This window comes from Symphalangus syndactylus, chromosome 20 (assembly GCF_028878055.3).
Source record: "Symphalangus syndactylus isolate Jambi chromosome 20, NHGRI_mSymSyn1-v2.1_pri, whole genome shotgun sequence".
In the NCBI taxonomy this organism is placed as follows: Eukaryota; Metazoa; Chordata; class Mammalia; order Primates; family Hylobatidae; genus Symphalangus; species Symphalangus syndactylus.
In genome coordinates this window covers 38744001-38762807 of record NC_072442.2, presented here as the reverse complement: position 1 = coordinate 38762807, position 18807 = coordinate 38744001, and the positions used below count along the sequence as shown (strand labels likewise).

At 42.5% G+C, this 18807-nt stretch overlaps 1 protein-coding gene across 7 annotated transcripts in view; it reads left to right on the top strand.

The window, feature by feature from the left end:
* The window catches only part of LOC129470003 (puromycin-sensitive aminopeptidase), a 114942-nt gene that overhangs the window by 20852 nt on the left and 75283 nt on the right, over positions 1–18807 (top strand). For all 7 annotated transcript variants that reach the window (XM_055257289.2, XM_055257292.2, XM_055257288.2 and 4 more), the window contains one exon: positions 3529–3613. In XM_055257289.2, the coding sequence (XP_055113264.1) occupies positions 3529–3613 (85 nt within the window). The remainder of the gene's footprint in view (positions 1–3528; positions 3614–18807) is intronic.

Sequence of the window (18807 nt, the reverse complement as noted above, 5' to 3'; positions counted from 1 at the left end):
CATCTCTACTAAAAATACAAAAATTAGATGGGCGTGGTGGTGCACACCTGTAATCCCAGCTACTCAGGAGGCTGAGGCAGGAGAATCGCTTGAACCTAGGAGACGGAGGTTGCAGTGAGCCAAGATCGCATCATTGCACTCCAGCCTGGGCGAGAGAGCGAGACTAATCCTAAATGACAAGTTAATGGGTGCAGGAAATCAACGTGGCACATGGATACATATGTAACAAACCTGCACATTGTGCACATGTACCCTAAAACCTAAATTATAATAAAAAAAAAAAGAAAAATGCACAAGAGTGTTAAGCAATTCACAGTAGAAAAACTTAATGGCACACACACACACACACACACACGAGAAAAGATGTATAGTAACCAATGTTATTAGTAATCAAGGAAATTCTGATTAAACCAATGGATTATCATTAAAAATTTTTTTTTTTTTAAATTTTTGAGACAGAGTTTTGCTCTTGTTGCCCAGGCTGGAGTGCAATGGCTCAATCTAGCTCACTGCGACCTCCACTGCCGGGGTTCAAGTGATTATCCTGCTTCAGCCTTCCAAGTAGCTGGGATTACAGGCACGCACCACATGCCTGGCTAATTTTGTATTTTTTTTTTTTTTTTTTTAGTAGAAATGGGGTTTCACCATGTTGGTCAGGCTGGTGTTGAACTCCTGACCTCAAGTGATCCACCCACCTCAGCCTCCCAAAGTGCTGGGATTACAGGCGTGAGCCACTGTGCCTGGCCAGGACTATCATTTAATTACCCATTAGATTGTCAAAAATATTAAAGTTTTTCAGAACATGCTGAAAGTGGGATTTCTTTACTCTTTGCTCATGGGAATGTCAGTTGACACCACTCTAGAGGATAATTTGGCAGTTCTTGGTAAAGTTGAAGATTTATGTCCAACAATCCAGAAAGTCCACTATTAGGTTCCTTTCCGTGGAAACATTTTCTCATGTGTGCACAGGAAAACATGGACCAAGATGCTAGTTTGTTTGTTTGTTTGTTTATTTATTTATTTATTTATTTATTTTTGAGACAGAGTCTTGCTCTGTCACTCAGGCTGGAGTGCAGTGGCACAATCTCCACTCACTGCAAGCTCCGCCTCCCAGGTTCACGTAATTCTCCTGCCTCAGCCTCCTGAGTAGCTGGGACTACAGGCGCCCACCACCACGCCCGGCTAATTTTTTGTATTTTTAGTAGAGATGGGGTTTCACTGTGTTAGCCAGGATGGTCTCGATTTCCTGACCTCATGATCTGCCCACCTCGGCCTCCCAAAGTGCTGGGATTACAGGCGTGAGCCACTGTGCCCGGCCTTAATTTTTGTATTTTTAGTAGAGACAGGGTCTCTACTCTCTATGTCAGCCAGGCTGGTCTTGAATTCCTGGCCTCAAGTGATCTGCCTGCCTGACCCTCCAAAAGTGCTAGGATTACAGGTGTGAGCCACCACACTCGGTGGTAAGAGTTATTGTATAAAGTTTTGACGTAATTTATAGTGTCAGCCTTCTTCTTCTATCCTCACAGAAGGCCTCATGGTGAGTTTGATGTGCAGGTTAAAATATATGATTATTGCAATATGTTGTAAGAAATGTTTCCTAATTAAGATTTTTATGAAATTAAAATTATTTATTATTATTTTTTTTTGAGATAGAGTCTCACTCTGTTATCCAGGCTGGAGTGTAGTGGCACGATTTCATCCCACTGCAATCTCCGCCTTCCGGGTTTAAGCAATTGTCATGCCTCAGCCCCCTGAGTAGCTAGAATTACGGGCCTATGCTACCTTGCCTGGCTGATTTTTGTATTCTTTTTTTTTTGAGACGTAGCCTCACTCTGTCGCCCAGGCTGCAGTGCAATGGTACGATCTCGGCCCATTGCAAGCTCACCTCCTGGGTTCAAGTGATTCTCCTGCCCCTGCATCCTGAGTAGCTGGGATTACAGGTGTGTGCCACCAGACCTGGCTAATTTTTAGTAGAGATGGGGTTTCACCGTGTTGGCCAGGCTGATCTCAAACTCCTGACCTCAAGTGATCTGCCTGCCTCGGCCTCCCAAGGTGCCAAGATTACAGGTGTGAGCCGATGCCTCCAGCCTATTTTTATTTTTTGAGACAGAGTCTCACTCTGTTGTTCAGGCTGGAGGTCAGTGGTGTAATCATAGCTCACTGCAGCCTCGCTTGACCTCCTGGGCTTAAGGGATCCTCCTCCCTCAGCCTCTCCAGTAGTTAGGACTATAGGTGGGTACCATCACACCCATCTAATTTAAAAATTTTTTTTGTGTCACTATGTTGCCTAAGCTAGTCTTGAATTTTTTTTTTTTTTTTACTCATCCATGTTTCTGTTTATATATAGGATAACAAATTCAGGAACAATGGGAAAGTAATATATGAGACCTTAATAGGAAATACAGTAGAGATTACAAAACACCACCATTTGATTTTTTATGCAAATACATCAGTATCCCAATATTTTTACTCACTTGCTAAATAAAGCACACGACTCGAAATGCTAAATGATTGTTAGTCTAAATCTTTTAAAGAATAAAATGTTGGTGAAAAACCAAAATTGTTTAGTAACGTATGTATGACCTTGTTTATTATCTATGATAGACATCAAGATGATCATAGTTAATACCAATTTAAGCTTTACAGAATACTGTTTTAGGCCCAATACTGATATATTAAATGAAGGTATCAGAGAATCTTGTATTTATTGCATCAGGTTATAAAGATCTATTCAAAACCATTTTTGTCAAAGTTTAAACACTGGAACAAAAGTCAGATTGTTTCTAAATGAGACACAAAATTATTCTTGCTAATAGTACAGGTTTTGTCCCTAGTCTTGAATTTTTGACCTCAAGTAATCCTCCTGCCTCAGCCTCCCAAAGTGTTGGGATTACAGGCATGAGCCACTGTGCCCAGCCCTTTAATAGTTTAAAATCAAGGTTTAAGTAGAAAACATTATTTTATTTGGCTCATTGGTTAGATGTAAGTGATATGAAGTACTTAAACATCCATTGTTGTTTTTAATATAATTTGGAAAATATGAGTTGCTTTGGATTATTAAGACTTCATTTATTTGTACCATTGATGCATAAATTCTCAGTCTAGGTTTTAGCGAAGTCTGGATTTTAAAAAATTGACTGTGATATTAGTCCAAGTCTTACTAACATCATTGTTATTATTTGAGAGGCACAGAGTCTTGCTCAGTTGCCCAGGATGGAGTGCAGCTGCACAATCACAGCTTATTGCAGCCTCAACCTCCTGGGCTCAAGCAGTCCTCCCACTTCAACCTCCCGAGTAGCTGGGACTATAGGCACACACCACAACTGCTGGCCAATTTTTGTATTTTTTTAGAGATGGGGTTTCACCATGTTGTCCAGGCTGGTCTCAAACTCCTGGGCTCAAGTGATCCTCTTTGCTTGGCGTCCCAAAGTGCTGGGATTACAGGTGTGCACCAACACACCTGGCCAAGTTGTATATACTATTAATCTAGGCTATTTCTGACACTGTTGGTTTTTCTTTTCCCCTTAGGTGAGGCAGGCGACTAATCAGATTGTGATGAATTGTGCTGATATTGATATTATTACAGCTTCATATGCACCAGAAGGAGATGAAGGTAAGAGCTGTTTTCCATTTTAATTTGCTGTCTGCATGTGCATATGTGGGGTGTGTGGTGTGTGTGTGTGTGTGTGTGTATGTGTGTGTGTGTGTGTGTGACATTTTCAGGTTAAGACTTCAATGTTTGTTACTTTAGAAATGGGTAAATTCAGCTGGGTGAAGTGGCTCACGCCTATAATCCCAGCACTTTGGGAGGCTGAGGTGAGCAGATCCCTGAGCCCATGAGTTTGAGACCAGCCTGGGCCACATGGTGAAACAAAAACAAACAAACAAACAAAAATATTAGCTAGGCATAGTGGTGCATGCCTGTCGTCCCAGCTATTTGGGAGGCTGAGGTGGGAGGATCTATTGAGCCCAGGTGGCCGAGGCTGCAGTGAGCCATGATTGCGTACTGCACTCCAGCCTGTGCGACAGAGTGAGACCCTGACTCAAAAAAAGAAAAAGAAAAAGGCAAAATGTTTATGGGAACTATTGAATAGTATAACCTAACAGTATTGTGAAACAAAGTAAATGTCACAATTTATTTTATTTTTAAATTTATTTTTATTTTTATTTTTTTTGAGACAGAGTCTTGCTCTGTCGCCCAGGCTGGAGTGCAGTGGCGTGATCTCATCTCACTGCTATCTCTGCCTCCTGGGTTCAAGCAGTTCTCCCCGCCTCAGCCTCCTGAGTGGCTGAGATTACAGGTGCCCACCACCATACCTAGCTAATTTTTGTATTTTTAGTAGAGACAGGGTTTTGCTATGTTGGCCAGGCTGGTCTTGAACTCCTGACCTCAGGTGATCTGCCTGCCTCCCAAAGTGCTGGGATTACAGGTGTGAGCCACCACACCTGGCCAAATGTCACAATTTAAATTCTACTTCCAAAATTAACTTATTTTGTGATACTAGGGGAATCACATTTTCATAAGTATAAAATGAATGTAATCTGCATAATAAAGCTGGTGAGTTATTTGAAAAATTAAGTACTTTGAACATGAAAGTCTCCTCAAAGAGGCTTCGTTTTTATGTTTTTCTTTAAATTTTTTTTCTTTTTGTACTATAGTTTAAAATTGAAATAAGTCATACTCCTAATTCAGAGAAAAACATTTGCTTTATGAGACAATGTGAAGATTAGAAGCTAAATAATGGAGTTAGTTATAGGGGAAGAACATGTTAAAAAGAAACATGGTATAGAATGTAGAACTCCATCAGTGTCTATAAAATGAGAACTATTTTAGACCTTACAATTTTAGTATGAAAGTAGTCCATTTTGACTGGAAATCTTATTCCCATATAAGTTGCTTTTTAAATAGATACCAAGTTTGGCATAAACTCTTACAAGTACATCAGTATTGGAGCTGGATTGCTTTTTACTTTTTTTTTTTGATTGAGTCTCGCTCTGTCACCCAGGCTGGGGGGCAGTGGCATGATCTCAACTGCCACAACCTATCTCCTGGTCTCAAGCCATCTTCCCACCTCACCCTCCCAAGTAGCTGATATTACAGGCATGTACCACCATGCCTGGCTAATATTCGTATTTGTATTTTTGTGTAGGTAAGGGGTCTCACTATATTGCCCAGGCTGCTCTTGAACTCCTGGGCTCAAGGGATCTGACCACTTCAGCCTCCCAGGTTGCTGGGATTACAGGCAAGAGCCACCACACCTGGTTGCCTTTTTACTTTTGATTTCACCTAGACATTTCTTGTCAAAATGGTTATTGGTTACTCTGAGACTTCTTTAAAATAATTTGTGGCCGGGCGCGGTGGCTCACGCCTGTAATCCAGCACTTTGGGAGGCTGAGGCAGACGGATCACAAGGTCAGGAGATCAAGACCATCCTGGCTAACTTGGTGAAACCCCGTCTCTACTAAAAATACAAAAAATTAGCTGGGTGTGGTGGCGGGCGCCTGTGGTCCCAGCTACTCGGGAGGTTGAGGCAGGAGAATGGCGTGAACCCGGGAGGCGGAGCTTGCAGTGAGCTGAGATCGCGCCACTGCACTCCAGCCTGGGTGACAGAGCGAGACTCCGTCTCAAAAAAAAAAAAAGTACACATTTGATCTTTTAACTTACATTTTATATTTTGATTTCCTCTCTCCTTTACATTATACTGAAAAGAAGTTTCATTTTAAGGCCTCATAACATTTATGATTTTTTCTTAAACTATTTTGTCTATAGAAAGTCAAAGTAGTAGCAGTTGAACATACTGTTCCCAAGAAGTACTTAAGTTCAATTGATTGTAAATTAGATCAAACTGCCGGAAGAACAGATTCTTCAAATGGACTTGAGTGAGTGCCAGCTTTTAAAAAATTGTCTGGTAAATGAAAGAGTGATTATTTAATTTCTTTAACTGTGGAGAAAAATAAAAGTACTTTCGCCAGGTATATCAAAGCAACAAGGCTTTCTTTGTTGCAGGTAGAGAGTGTTTAAATTCGATGTGTGGTTTTAAAGTGGTATGTAGATAGGTAGATCTAGTAATATAAATGTGTACCTTCCAGCTGGCATGGTTTCAGCTCAAGTTTGTTTTTTTGTCTTCCTGTACTAAAAATGTCAGAATAGAATTCAGGTGACTGAAAAGTTCTTTTTTTTTTTGAGATGGAGTCTCACTCTGTCGCCCAATGACCTCAGCTTGCTGCAACCTCCGCCTCTTGGGTTCAAGTAATTCTCCTGCCTCAGCCTCCTGAGTAGCTGGGATTATAGTCATGTGCCACCACACCGGGCTAATTTTTGTATTTTTAGTAGAGATGGGGTTTCACCATGTTTGTTAGGCCGGTCTTGAACTCCTGGCCTTGTGATGTGATCCACCCGCCTCAGCCTCCCAAAGTGTTGGGATTACAGGCGTGAGCCACCACGCCCGACATAACTGAAAAGTTTTGAATATGCATAACCGAATGGTGCTAAACTCATAATGATCTGTATCTCACGGAAACCCAGTTAGTGTTCTTACTAAGAGAGTTAGGAGAGAAATGAAAACTTAATGGAAAAGAAGATTTGGAGAGAGATTCTGATAAAACATTAAATTATTTTAGATACATAATATATATTCAATGCTGGGTGTGGTGGCTCACGCTGTTATCCCAGCACTTTGGGAGGCTGTGGCGGGTGGATCATGAGGTCAGAAGTTCAAGACTAGCCTGGCCAAGATGGTGAAACCCCATCTCTACTAAAAATAAAAAAATTAGCTGGGTGTGGTGGCGGGTGCCTGTAATCCCAGCTACTTGGGAGGCTGAGGCAGAGAATTGCTTGAACCGGGAGGCAGAGTTTGCAGTGAGCTGGGATCGTGCCACTGCACTCCAGCCTGGGTGACAGAGACTCTGTCTCAAAAAAAAAATGTTTTCCTTCAGAACTAGCTAAGGTACATTTCTCAACGCTTTCTACCACAGCAACAGGAAAAAACTTGAAGTCATGTGTAAGCCCATGGAATTTTAGAGTTTAAGAGAATGGGAGGTTGTATGAATTGTTAAAGTTTGAATTGGGGGCAGCCAGGTGTGGTGGCTCACACCTATAATCCCAGCATTTTGGGAGGGCTAGGTGGGTGGATCACCTGTGGTCAGGAGTTCGAGAACAGCCTGGCCAACATGGTGAAACCCCATCTCTACTAAAAACACAAAAATTAGCTGGGCGTGGTGGCAGACGCCTATAATTCCAGCTACTTGGGAGGCTGAAGGCGGGAGAATTGCCTGAACCCGGGAGGCGGAAGTTGCAGTGAGCAGAGATTGTGCCACTGCACTCCAGCCTGGGCGACAGAGCAAGACTCTCTCAAAAAAAAAAAAAAAAAAAAAAAAAAAGTTTGGATTGGGAACAGGGATAGTTTTGGCCTTACACAAACACACACACACACACACACACACACACACACACACATACAGACACACATACATATATATATACACAGAGCTTAATTTTGCCCTTGGACATGGTAGCATTTCATTATTTTTACCTTATGTGAGGTTATAACATGTTTCTTTAGAAACTGGGAGTTATGAATTTGCTAGCTCTTTCCAGGGCTGTATGCTGGTGACAGGAATAAATGAGTCAATAGGAGAGGTCATTTTTAAACCCAGCTAATCTCATCTAGTGCCTGTTGATACTTATGATTGTCTTCTGCAAGAGTGATTTAGTTATCTGTAGCCACTAAATCTTAGCACTTTAAAAGTAAAATCACAGCCAGGCATGGTGGCTCACGCCTGTAATCCCAGCACTTTGGGAGGCCGAGGCAGGCGGATCACGAGGTCAGGAGATCGAGACCATCCTGGCTAACACGGTGAAAGCCCGTCTACTAAAAATACAAAAAATTAGCTGAGCATGGTGGCAGGTGCCTGTAGTCCCAGCTACTCGGGAGGCTGAGGCAGGAGAATGGTGTGAACCTGGGAGGTGGAGCTTGCAGTGAGCCGAGATCGTGCCACTGCACTCCAGCCTGGGCAACAGAGCGAGACTCCATCTCAAAAAAAAAAAAAAAAAAAAAAAAATCAGAAAATTACTTTTAAGGCATGCAATTGTTGCTTCTTTTAATTTTTTTTTTTTTTTTTGAGACAGAGTTTCACTCTTGTTGCCCAGGCTGGAGTACAATGGCATGATCTTGCTCACTGCAACCTCTGCCTCCCAGGTTCAAGCAATTCTCCTGCCTCAGCCTCCCGAGTAGCTGGGATCACAGGTCTGCACCACCACGCCCAGCTAATTTTTGTATTTTTAGTAGAGACAGGGTTTCACCATGTTGGCCAGCCTGGTCTCGAACTCGAGACCTCAGGTGATCCACCTATCTTGGCCTCCCAAAGTGCTGGGATTACAGGCATGAGCCACCACGCCTGCCCCAGTTATACCAGATATAAGCAAATTTGCTAGTAGTTTAGATTTCTGTAATTGTGCCAACTACACATCAAGAGACTATTTAGCTTTATTACAGAAGTCAGCATCAGTTTCTTTTTATAAGACGAGACCTGTTTTTACAGACTTTTGTATTTCTCAATGGAACTTTACTCTGAAGATACACTCTTCCATTTAAATACTAGTTCCAAAACCTACATTATATGGTGGCTGCTTAATAAACATTTAACATTTTGGTTAATTTAAATCTTGTTGATGTGTATACATGAATAATTGGGCTAAAAGCAGATACCTTTGATTATTGTGGAACTTCAAGTAAATATTGTGTGAAAAGGACCCCTTCTGTCTCACAAATTCTGGCCCCTCAGCTCACTGTCTGAACAGTGATTCCCTTGCATATAATAAATTCCCTTGCCTTATCTATAATAATAAATGAAGTTTATTATTTTTTGAACTTTTTACCCTTGTAAATATCAAGGTTCTTTTTGCCTAAGTGGTAATTTGTGTCATTCAAGGAGTTTTTATTAAATATTATTATTTGAGACAGAGTCTCACTCTTATTGCCCAGGCTGGAGTGCAGTGGCGCGATCTCGGCTCACTACAGCCTCCATCTCCTGGGTTGAAGTGATTCTTGTGCCTCAGCCTCCCAAGTAGCTGGGATTACAGGTGTGTGCCACCAAACCTGGCTAATTTTTAAATTTTTGTAGAGATGGGGTTTCCCCATTTTGGCCAGGCTGCTCTCAAACTGTTGACCTCAGGTGATCCACCCACCTTGGCCTCCCAAAGTGCTGGGATTACAGGTGTGAGCCACTGCACCAAACCTTAAATACTCCTGTTTAAGTGATAGTTTGATAAGTGTGAACGCAAGTCTGAAATAGGTTTCTTTGCTTGCGAGAAACTATAACGAATTGCCAAGACAATAGTGACAGAGGGCATATTTTTCAAAGAGGAAGAGTTACGTAGTGTTAACATTAAGACAAAAATCTTAAGTTTCTGATTTCTGATCTTGTTTGTTGGGATTTCTTTCTTTTTCTTTTTCTTTCTTTCTTTTTTTTTTTTTTTGAGACAGGTCTTTCTCTGTCATCCAGGCTGGAATGCAGTGGCACAATCATGGCTTACTGCAGCCTCCTGGGCTCAAGTTACTCTCCCACCACAGCCTCCCGAAGAGCTGGGATGGTGGGCATGTGCCACCACACCTGGCTAATTTTTAAATTTTTGTAGAGATGGGGTTTTGCAGTGTTCCCCAGGCTAGTCTCAAACTCCAAGACTCAAGCAGCCCTCCTACCTCAGCTTCCCAAAGTGCTGGGATTGCAGATGTGAGCCACTGTACCTGGCCCTTGTTTGGATTTCTATGCTTATCTGTGAAATATATTCTGGTTTCTCTGCAGGGTAGATCCATTTTCAAATAAACAACCGCTAAGTATCATTAGTTCAAACTGGAGCCAAATAAAGAAATGTCAGCATTAGAAGGAGCAAGTGATAGTTAGCCAGCCCCTTTATTCCTTTTTAGTGCAAATCAGAGATAAAGAACATGAAGTTTGCAGTGTATTTGCATTCTTTCACTTTTACATTTGTTGGTTTTGAATAATATTGAGGGGCTGTCTGATAAAGAACCTGTGTAGGTTTCCATATGGCTGTATACAAAGTATATGAGTGTAGAATAGTTGTAAATTTTGTCTTAGTTATATTTGGTAAGTTTTAAAACATTATTTAAATAGCCTTAAGGTGATATGGATTGCTTTAGTGACTGCTGTTTTAGGAATTTAGTTGGCTTATTGCTGATTATAGAGGGAATGTTTTATCTTCTTTTTAACCTCCAGTTCAGGTTAGGTGCCTAACCAGTGAAACATTTTTCATAATATAATGTTTAATAGTGATAATTATAAAAATAATGATGAGTTTAGTGTTTACTCTATACCAGGCACTAAGTGCATTACATATTCATATAGAGAACAACTCTAGGCACAGAGAGAGTATCTACTTTAGGTAATAAAGCTGATAAATGTTAGAGCCAGGATTCAAACCCAGGCGGTTTGGATCTAGGGTCCATGTACTTGCTACTCTATTGCCTGTCATTAATGTAACCACATCATATCGCAATTATTTGTTTGTGTCATGTCTGTACTACTTTTCAGTGGAATCTTAAGATCCTTGAGGGGCCGGGCACGGTAGCTCACAGCTGTAATCCCAGCACTTTGGGAGGCTGAGGTGAGCGGCTCACCTGAGGCCAGGAGTTTGAGACCAGCCTGGCAAACATGGTGAAACCCCATCTCTACTAAAAAAAAAAAGCACAAAAATTAGCTGGGCGTAGTGGTAGGCGCCTGTAATCCTAGCTACTCGCGAGGCTGAGGCGGGAGAATTGCTTGAACCTGGGAGGCAGAGGTTGCAGTGAGCCAAGATCGCACCATCGCACTCCAGCCTGGGGGAAAAGAGACTTCTTCTCAAAAAAAAAAAAAAAAAAAAAAAAAAAGATCCTTGAGGACCAGTAATCCCTGGTATCTGACATATAGTAGGGATTTAATAAATATACATTGAATGAAACGAAGAAAATCTAGATAAATGGAGTAAGTCTCATACAGTAGTTCCTCCTTATCTATGGCGGATGTGTTCTAAGACCCCCAATGGTATGCCTGAAACCACAGATAGTAGCAAAACTTATATACGCTATGTTTTTCCCTATACATATGTACTATGATAAAGTTTAATTTTTACATTAGAAATAGTAAGAAATTAACAATAGCTAATAAAAAATAGAACCATTATAACAATATACTGTAATAAAAGTTAATGAATGTTGTGTGTGTCTCTCTCTCTCTTTTTTTTTTGAGACGTTGCTCTGTCGCCCAGGCTGGAGTGCAGTGGTGCGATTTCAGCTCACTGCAACCTTTGCCTCTGGTTCAAGCGATTCTCCTGCCTCAGCCTCCTGAGTAGCTGGGACTACAGGCGCATGCCACCACACCCAGCTAATTTTTTGTGTTTTCAGTAGAGACGAGGTTTCACGGTGTTAGCCAGGATGGTCTCCATCTTCTGACCTCGTGATCTGCCCGCCTTGGCCTCCCAAAGTGCTGGGATTACAGGTGTGAGCCACCACGCCCAGCCACAATATCTTTTTTTTTTTTTTTTGAGATGGAGTTTCACTCTTGTTGCCTAGGCTGGAGTGTGATGGTGTGATCTCGGCTCACTGCAATCTCTGCCTCCCGGGTTTAAGCAAGTCTCCTGCCTCAGCCTTCCAAGTAGCTGGGATTACAGGCTTGCGCCACCACGCCTGGCTAATTTTGTATTTTTAGTAGGGACGGGGTTTCTCCATGTTGGTCAGGCTGGTCTCAAACTCCTGACCTCAGGTGATCCTCCCCCCTCAGCCTTGTAAAGTGTTAGGATTACAGGCGTGAGCCACCATGCCCAGCCAATATCTTCTTTTTAAAAAAATTTATTTCATTTATTTATTTTTAGAGGCAGAGTCTCACTCTGTTGCCCAGGTTGGAGTGCAGTGGTACCATCATATCTCACTGCAGCCTCAAACTGCTAGGCTCAAGTGATCCTCCTGCTTCAGCCTCCCAGTTAGCTAGGACTATAGGTATGCACCAACACACCCAGCTAATTTGTAAAAATTTTTTGTGAGTCAGGTCTGGCTTTATTGCTGAAGTTGGTCTTGAACTCCTGGCTTCAACAATCCTCCTGCCTCAGCCTCCCAAAGTGCTAGGATTATAGGCATGAGCCACTGTGCCCAGCCTCTCTTATAGTATCTTATTGTATTATACTCACCCGTCTTCTTTGACATTTCCAAACTGCTAGCATCACTACTCTTGTGCTTTGAGGCCATTATTAAGTACAGTAAAGGTTACTTGAACACAAGCCTTGTGATACATTGACAGTCAATCTGATAACTGAGATGGCTACTAGGTGACTAATGGGCTGGGTAGCGTATACAGCATGGATAGGTCGGAGAAAGGGATGATTCATGTTCTGGGCAGAATGGAATGCGAGGGCACAAGATTTCATCACACTACTCAGAACAGTACAGTTTAAAACTTATGAATTGTTTGTTTCTGGAATTTTCCATTTAATATTTTCAGACTGGTTGACTCTAGGTAATTGAAACTGTGGAAAGTGAAACTGCGGATAAGGGGGGACTTGTCAGGTCTGCGTTTCTTCATGTGCTCTATCCTATTAACTTTAAGGGTAACAAAATTATTTTGTATTTGAGATTATTTTGTTGCCAGCTTTAACGTGTATTTTACTTCTCTTTGAGGACTACCATCAAGACATTTACTAATTGTAAAGATTCTTTACGGTGTTTTAAATATTAAGAAAATGGAGAGCATAAAAAACTGCTGTAAATTATGTAGTTTTGCATTAAATGTAGAGAAAACACTGACTGCATAATGTTAGTAACATTGTAGTGTATGCTGTTCTGTTTTTTTTTTTTTTTTTTTGAGATGGAGTTTTGCTCTTATTGCCCAGGCTGGAGTGCAATGGCATGATTTCGGCTCACCGTAACCTCAGCCTCCCGGGTTCAAGTGATTCTCCTGCCTCAGCCTCCTGAGTAGCTGGGATTACAGGCATGCACCACCACACCCGGCTAATTTTGTATTTTTAGTAGAGATGGGGTTTATCCATGTTGGTCAGGCTGGTCTTGAACCCCCGGCCACAGGTGATCCGCCTGCCTCAGCCTCCCGCAGTGCTGGGATTACAGGCGCAAGCCACAGCACCCGGCCATGTATGCTGTTCTTAAGTGTGAAGCTGGAAGAGTTAGTTGTTCTCCAAATCAATGCTTCCTTACTTTTTTTCAAGGCATTAGTAGAAACTGATGTTTTCCTGGTACATAAGGAAGAGGTGGCTCACAACTGGAGGGTATCAGAGATCTTTCATTGCTCTAGACTCTACCAGGCTGATCCACGGGCCAAGGGAATTATTATCTTGATAAACCTGTAATCCATGTTTGGATCTGCCGCAGTTAGGGAAGCTCTGCTATAGTTTCAAGTTAATAGAATTAGAAGGGAAGTTAGGTAGTAGTCAGGGCTCATTTTATTTATTTGTGCCTTCTGTTTTACTTTTTTTTTTTTTTTGAGATGGAGTCTTGCACTGGCGCGACCTCGGCGCACTACAACCTCTGCCTCCCGGGTTCAAGCAATTCTCTTGCCTCTGCCTCCCAAGTAGCTGGGACTACAGACACAGGCCACCACGCCCGGCTAATTTTTGTATTTTTAGTAGAGATAGGGTTTCCCCATGTTGGCCAGGCTGGTCTCGAACTCCTGACCTTGTGATCCACCTGCCGTGGCCTCCCAAAGTGCTGGGATTACAGGTGTGAGCCACCGCACCCAGCCTGTTTTACTTTTTTCTTGATCCCAGATCTTTTTCAGTTTTCTTGCTTTTTTTTTTTTTTTCAAAGAACTAACCATTGCTTTGTAGACCTCAGTTGACTATTATTTCCTTACTAACTTCTACTTCCTTTGGGTTTACTTTGCAAGGTTTTTTTTTTTTTTTTGAGACGGAGTCTCGCTCTGTCGCCCAGGCTGGAGTGCAGTGGCGTGATCTTGGCTCACTGCAATCCCTGCCTTCTGGTTTCAAGTGATTCTTATGCCTCAGCCTCCTGATAGCTAGGATTACAGGCATGTGCCACCACACCCAGCTAATTTTTGTATTTTTAGTGGAGGCGGGGTTTTACCATGTTGGTCAGGCTGGTCTCAAACAAACTCTTGACCTCAAGTGATCCGTTCGCCTTGGCCTCCCAAAGTGTTGGGATTACAGGTGTGAGCCACCGCCACCGTGCCTGGTCTACTTTGCAGATTTTAAAAAACTTCTTTAGGCTGGTCCCAGTGCAGTGGTGTTTATAACTCATCAATCATAGCCAGTTACAGATTTCTTTGTTCCTTCTCCACTCCCACTGCTTCACTTGACTACCCTTAAAAAAAAAAACAAAAAACAAACAGAAGTCTTGAGATGGATGTTTGGCTTATTACTTTTCAGTCCTTCTTTCTAGTATATTCATTTAAATTATAAATTTTCATCCTAAAAATGTACTGCTTTTAGCTGCAGCCCACACTTTTTTTGGTTTGTTTGTTTTGGGGGAAATTCTCCAGGCAGTAGTTATGGCTGTTGTTGCTTGCTGCTGCTTCTTTCCTATTTTTGTTGATAGCTTTGTGAGAGTACCTGTAATGTTGACATACTATAAAGGGTACATCTTAAAATATGTAATTTGATAAGTTTTCTCATGAATGTAACCAGGTAATGAACATATTCATCACCCCAGAACATTTCCTCATGCCCCTTTATAATCCTTTTCTCCCCTTTTCCCTGCTCCTTCCCCAGGCAATTATGATTTGATTCCATGTTTTTTTGTTTTTTTTTTTTTTGGACAGAGTCTCTGTCGCCCAGGCTGGGGTACAGTGGCTCTGTCTCAACCTACTGCTACCTCCACCTCCCGGGTTCAAGCAATTCTTGTGCCTCAGCCTCCGGAGTAGCTGGGACTTCAGGTGTATGCCACCACACCTGGGTCATTTTTGTGGGGTTTTATTTGTATTAATTAATTAATTTTTATTTATTTATTTAGAGATGGAGTCTCGCTCTGCTGCCCAGGCTGGGGTGTAGTGGTGTGATCTCAGCTCACTGCAACCTCTGCCTCCCAGGTTCAAGCAGTTCTCCTGCCTCAGCCTCCCAAATAGCTGGGATTACAGGCTTGTGCCACCGTTCTTTTCTATTTTTAGTAGAGATGGGGTTTCACCATGTTGGCCAGGCTGGTCTTGAGCTCCTGACCTCAAGTGATCCACCTGCCTCAGCCTTCAAAGTGCTAGGATTACAGGCATGAGCCATCACACCTGGCCCACCCCCTACTTTTTTTTTTTGAGACGGAGTCTCGCTCTGTCACCCATGCTGGAGTGCAGTGGCTAGGTCTCGGCTCACTGCAATCTCTGCCTCCTGGGTTCAAGCGATTCTCCTGTTTCAGCCTCCCAAGTAGCTGGGATTACATGCGCCTGCCACCACGCCTGGCTAATTTTTGTGTTTTTGTAGAGACGGGGTTTCACCATGTTGGCCAGGCTGGTCTTGAACTCCTGTCCTCAGGTGATCTGCCTGCTTTGGCCTCCCAAAGTGTTGGGATTACAGGCGTGAGCCACCACACACGGCGATTCCATGTTTTTTAACATGTAGTGTTTTTGTTGTTTGTTGTTTTGAGACAGGGTCTCACTCTGTCGCTCAGACTAGAGTGCAGTGGTACAATCACAGCTCACTACAGCCCTGACCTCCTGGGTGCAAGTGATCCTCCAACCTCAGCCTCCTGAGTACCTGGGACTACAGATGTGTGCCACCATGCCTGGCTAATTTAAAAAAATTTTTGTAGAGACAGGGTCTTACTATGTTGCCCTGGCTGGTCTTGATCTCCAAGGTTCAAACAATCCTCCAGCCTGTCTCCCAAAGCACTGGGATTACAGGTGTGAGACACTGTGTCCAACTGTAATTATCATTACTATTATTGTTATTATTTTTTTGAGACACAGTCTTGCTCTGTCGCCCAGGCTGGAGTACAGTGGCACCATCTTGTCTCACTGCAACCTCCGCCTCCCGGTTCAAGTGATTCTCCTGCCTCAGCCTCCTGAGTAGCTGGGATTACAGGTGCGCGCCACCATGCCAGGCTAATTTTTGTATTTTTAATAGAGACGGGGTTTCACCATGTTGGCCAGGCAGGCTGGTCTCGAATTCCTGACCTTGTGATCTGCCCGCCTCGGCCTCCCAAAGTGCTGGGATAACAGGTGTGAGCCAACGTGCCCTGCCATAATTTTTTTTACATGCTTTTTAAAAATTTGCTTGGCTTTCTAACAGTATCCTGCATCTTCTTTTCCTCCTTTGTGTTTTTAATCTTTTTTTGCCACTGTGTGTTTTATTTTGGATCTTCATTCTGATTTATCTTTCAACTCATGAATCCTTTCTTTAGCTGTATCTAATGTGCTTTTAAGATTGTCTGTGAAGGGGAGGTCTGTGTCAAGTCATCTCTGTTCTTTAGGATGGGGTTTGTTAAAGTTGTCAAGAATGTGGCCTACTTTAAGAGACACCAAGTGAAATTTAGAAGATGACGAGAGGGTAAAGCTGATTGCTATGCTTGGAAATGCTTGGTGATACAGGATAAAGATAAATACAACACACCCAACTACAGGATGATAGTTTGTGTAACAAACAGATACCATTTGTCAAGTTGCTTATACCTGTATAGAAGGGGATATGATAATCTGCACAGTGAATGCACACAAACTGCCAAAATGTGGTATGAAGGTTGGCCTGACAAATTATGCTGCAGCATGTTGAACCAGCCTATGCTGGCCTGCAGGCTTCTCAGTAGGGTTGGCATGGAAAAGATCTATGAAGGCCAAGTGGAGGTGATTAGAGATGCATTACAATGAGGAAAGCATTGATGGTCAGCCTGGTGCATCTGGATGCAGGCCTTGCCAGAACTACCACTGGCTAAAAGTTTTTGGGGCCCTGAAGGGAGCTGTAGATGGAGGCTTGTCTGTCCCTCACAGTACGAAATGATTCCCTGGTTATGATTCTGAAACCAAGGAATTTAATGCAGAAGTGCATCGAAGTACTTCATGGTCAGAGTGTTGTAGATTACATGCGTTACCTAATGGAAGAAGATGAAGATGCTTACAAGAAACAGTTCTCTCAGTACCTAGAGAACAGCATAAGCCGGGTGCGGTGGCTCACGCTTGTAATCCCAGCACTTTGGGAGGCCGAGGCGGGCGGATCACGAGGTCAGGAGATGGAGACCACGGTGAAACCTTGTCTCTACTAAAAATACAAAAAAATTAGCCGGGTGCCGTGGCGGGCGCCTGTAGTCCCAGCTACTCGGGAGGCTGAGGCAGGAGAATGGCGTGAACCCGGGAGGCGGAGCTTGCAGTGAGCCGAGATCGCGCCACTGCACTCCAGTCTGGGTGACAGAGCAAGACTCCGTCTCAAAAAAGAGGAAAAAAAAAAAAAAGATAGGGTCTTGCTCTGTCACCCAGGCCAGAGTGCAGTGACAGGATCACAGCTTACTGCAACCTCAAACTCCTGGACTCAAGTGATCTTCCCACCTCAGCCTTCTGAGTAGCTGGAGCTATAGATATACACCACCATGGTGCCTGGCTAATTTTTTTTAGTAGAGGTGGGGGTCTTGCTTTGTTGCCTAGGCTGGTCTGGAACTCGTGGCTTCAAGGGATTCTCTCACCTCAGCCTCCCAAAGTGTTGGGATTACAGGCATGAGACACCATGCCTGGCCTGTTTTTTCTTATTCCATATTTTTGTTCTAGAATTTATTTTTCCAAGTTTGCTTGTTTTCTTTGTTTTGCTTGGTTTTGGGTGTTTTTTTGGGGTTTTTTTGTTTGTTTTTTTAAAGTAACTTCGCGTTACTTGCCAAATTTTTCAGGATTGGGATTTTATATTTTTGAACATAGTAAGCAGGTATATGAATAGTTTGCTAATCTCTAGGGGAGCTTTGTTTTGTTCCCCATTGGTTACTAATACTTAAGGTTCATCTTTTTCCAATGTCTGGGCTTCAGATGTTCAGAAGTTTAATCACATTCCACTTGTGGACTGCTTTTCTTCTTGTTCATCTTTCCTGGTAGGATATCACTTTTTTGGTTTCAAGCCCAAAGAAGGGGATCATTTACTCAAGCCTCTTGTCTTGTCTTGTCTTGTCTTGTCTTGTCTTTTCTAATAGAGATAGAGTCTCACTGTGTTACCTAGATAGACTGTTTTACTCGAACTCCTGGGCTTAAGCAGTCCTTCCACCTCGCCTCCCAAAATGCTGGGATTACAGACACTGTGCCCACCCAGCCACAAAGCCCCCAGTGTTGGTGGGCCCTGGATTCCCACTTTTGTTCCTGGGGCCTATAGCCTCTGCTACATCTCTGCTAGATCAGCAAATGACCCCAGAGCAAAAGTGGCCTAGAATGCAAAGCTTCCTCTTTATGGAATTTCATCCTCTTATTCATCTTGATCACCTTATCTTGCGCTATGATTCTTTTAAGGAGAGGTTTTCCCTTCCTTCCAGCTTTTTTAGTTTTGTGGGTGTCAAGTAGGAGAGAGATAATTAGTTCGAATTATATACTCCTCTATTACCTGAAATAAACTCCTTAAAAAAAAAAAAAAAAGATAAACTGAGACCTAGACAAATTAAGTAACCATGTAAGACCATAGACCACATAATCAATGGAAATCCTGGTCCAGAATCCTGAGTGATTTTAACAAAATAGTTCACAGTCATTTATTAAGAGCAGGGGCACCCTAGAAGGAATTTTTTGGTTCTGTTGAACCAGATTTATATTTGGCACGTGCTCATTCTTTTTAGACTTTTTAGATTGCCTAATAAGATAGGACCATCACTATGTTATATAAATATGAAATCCATTTGAAAATATGGG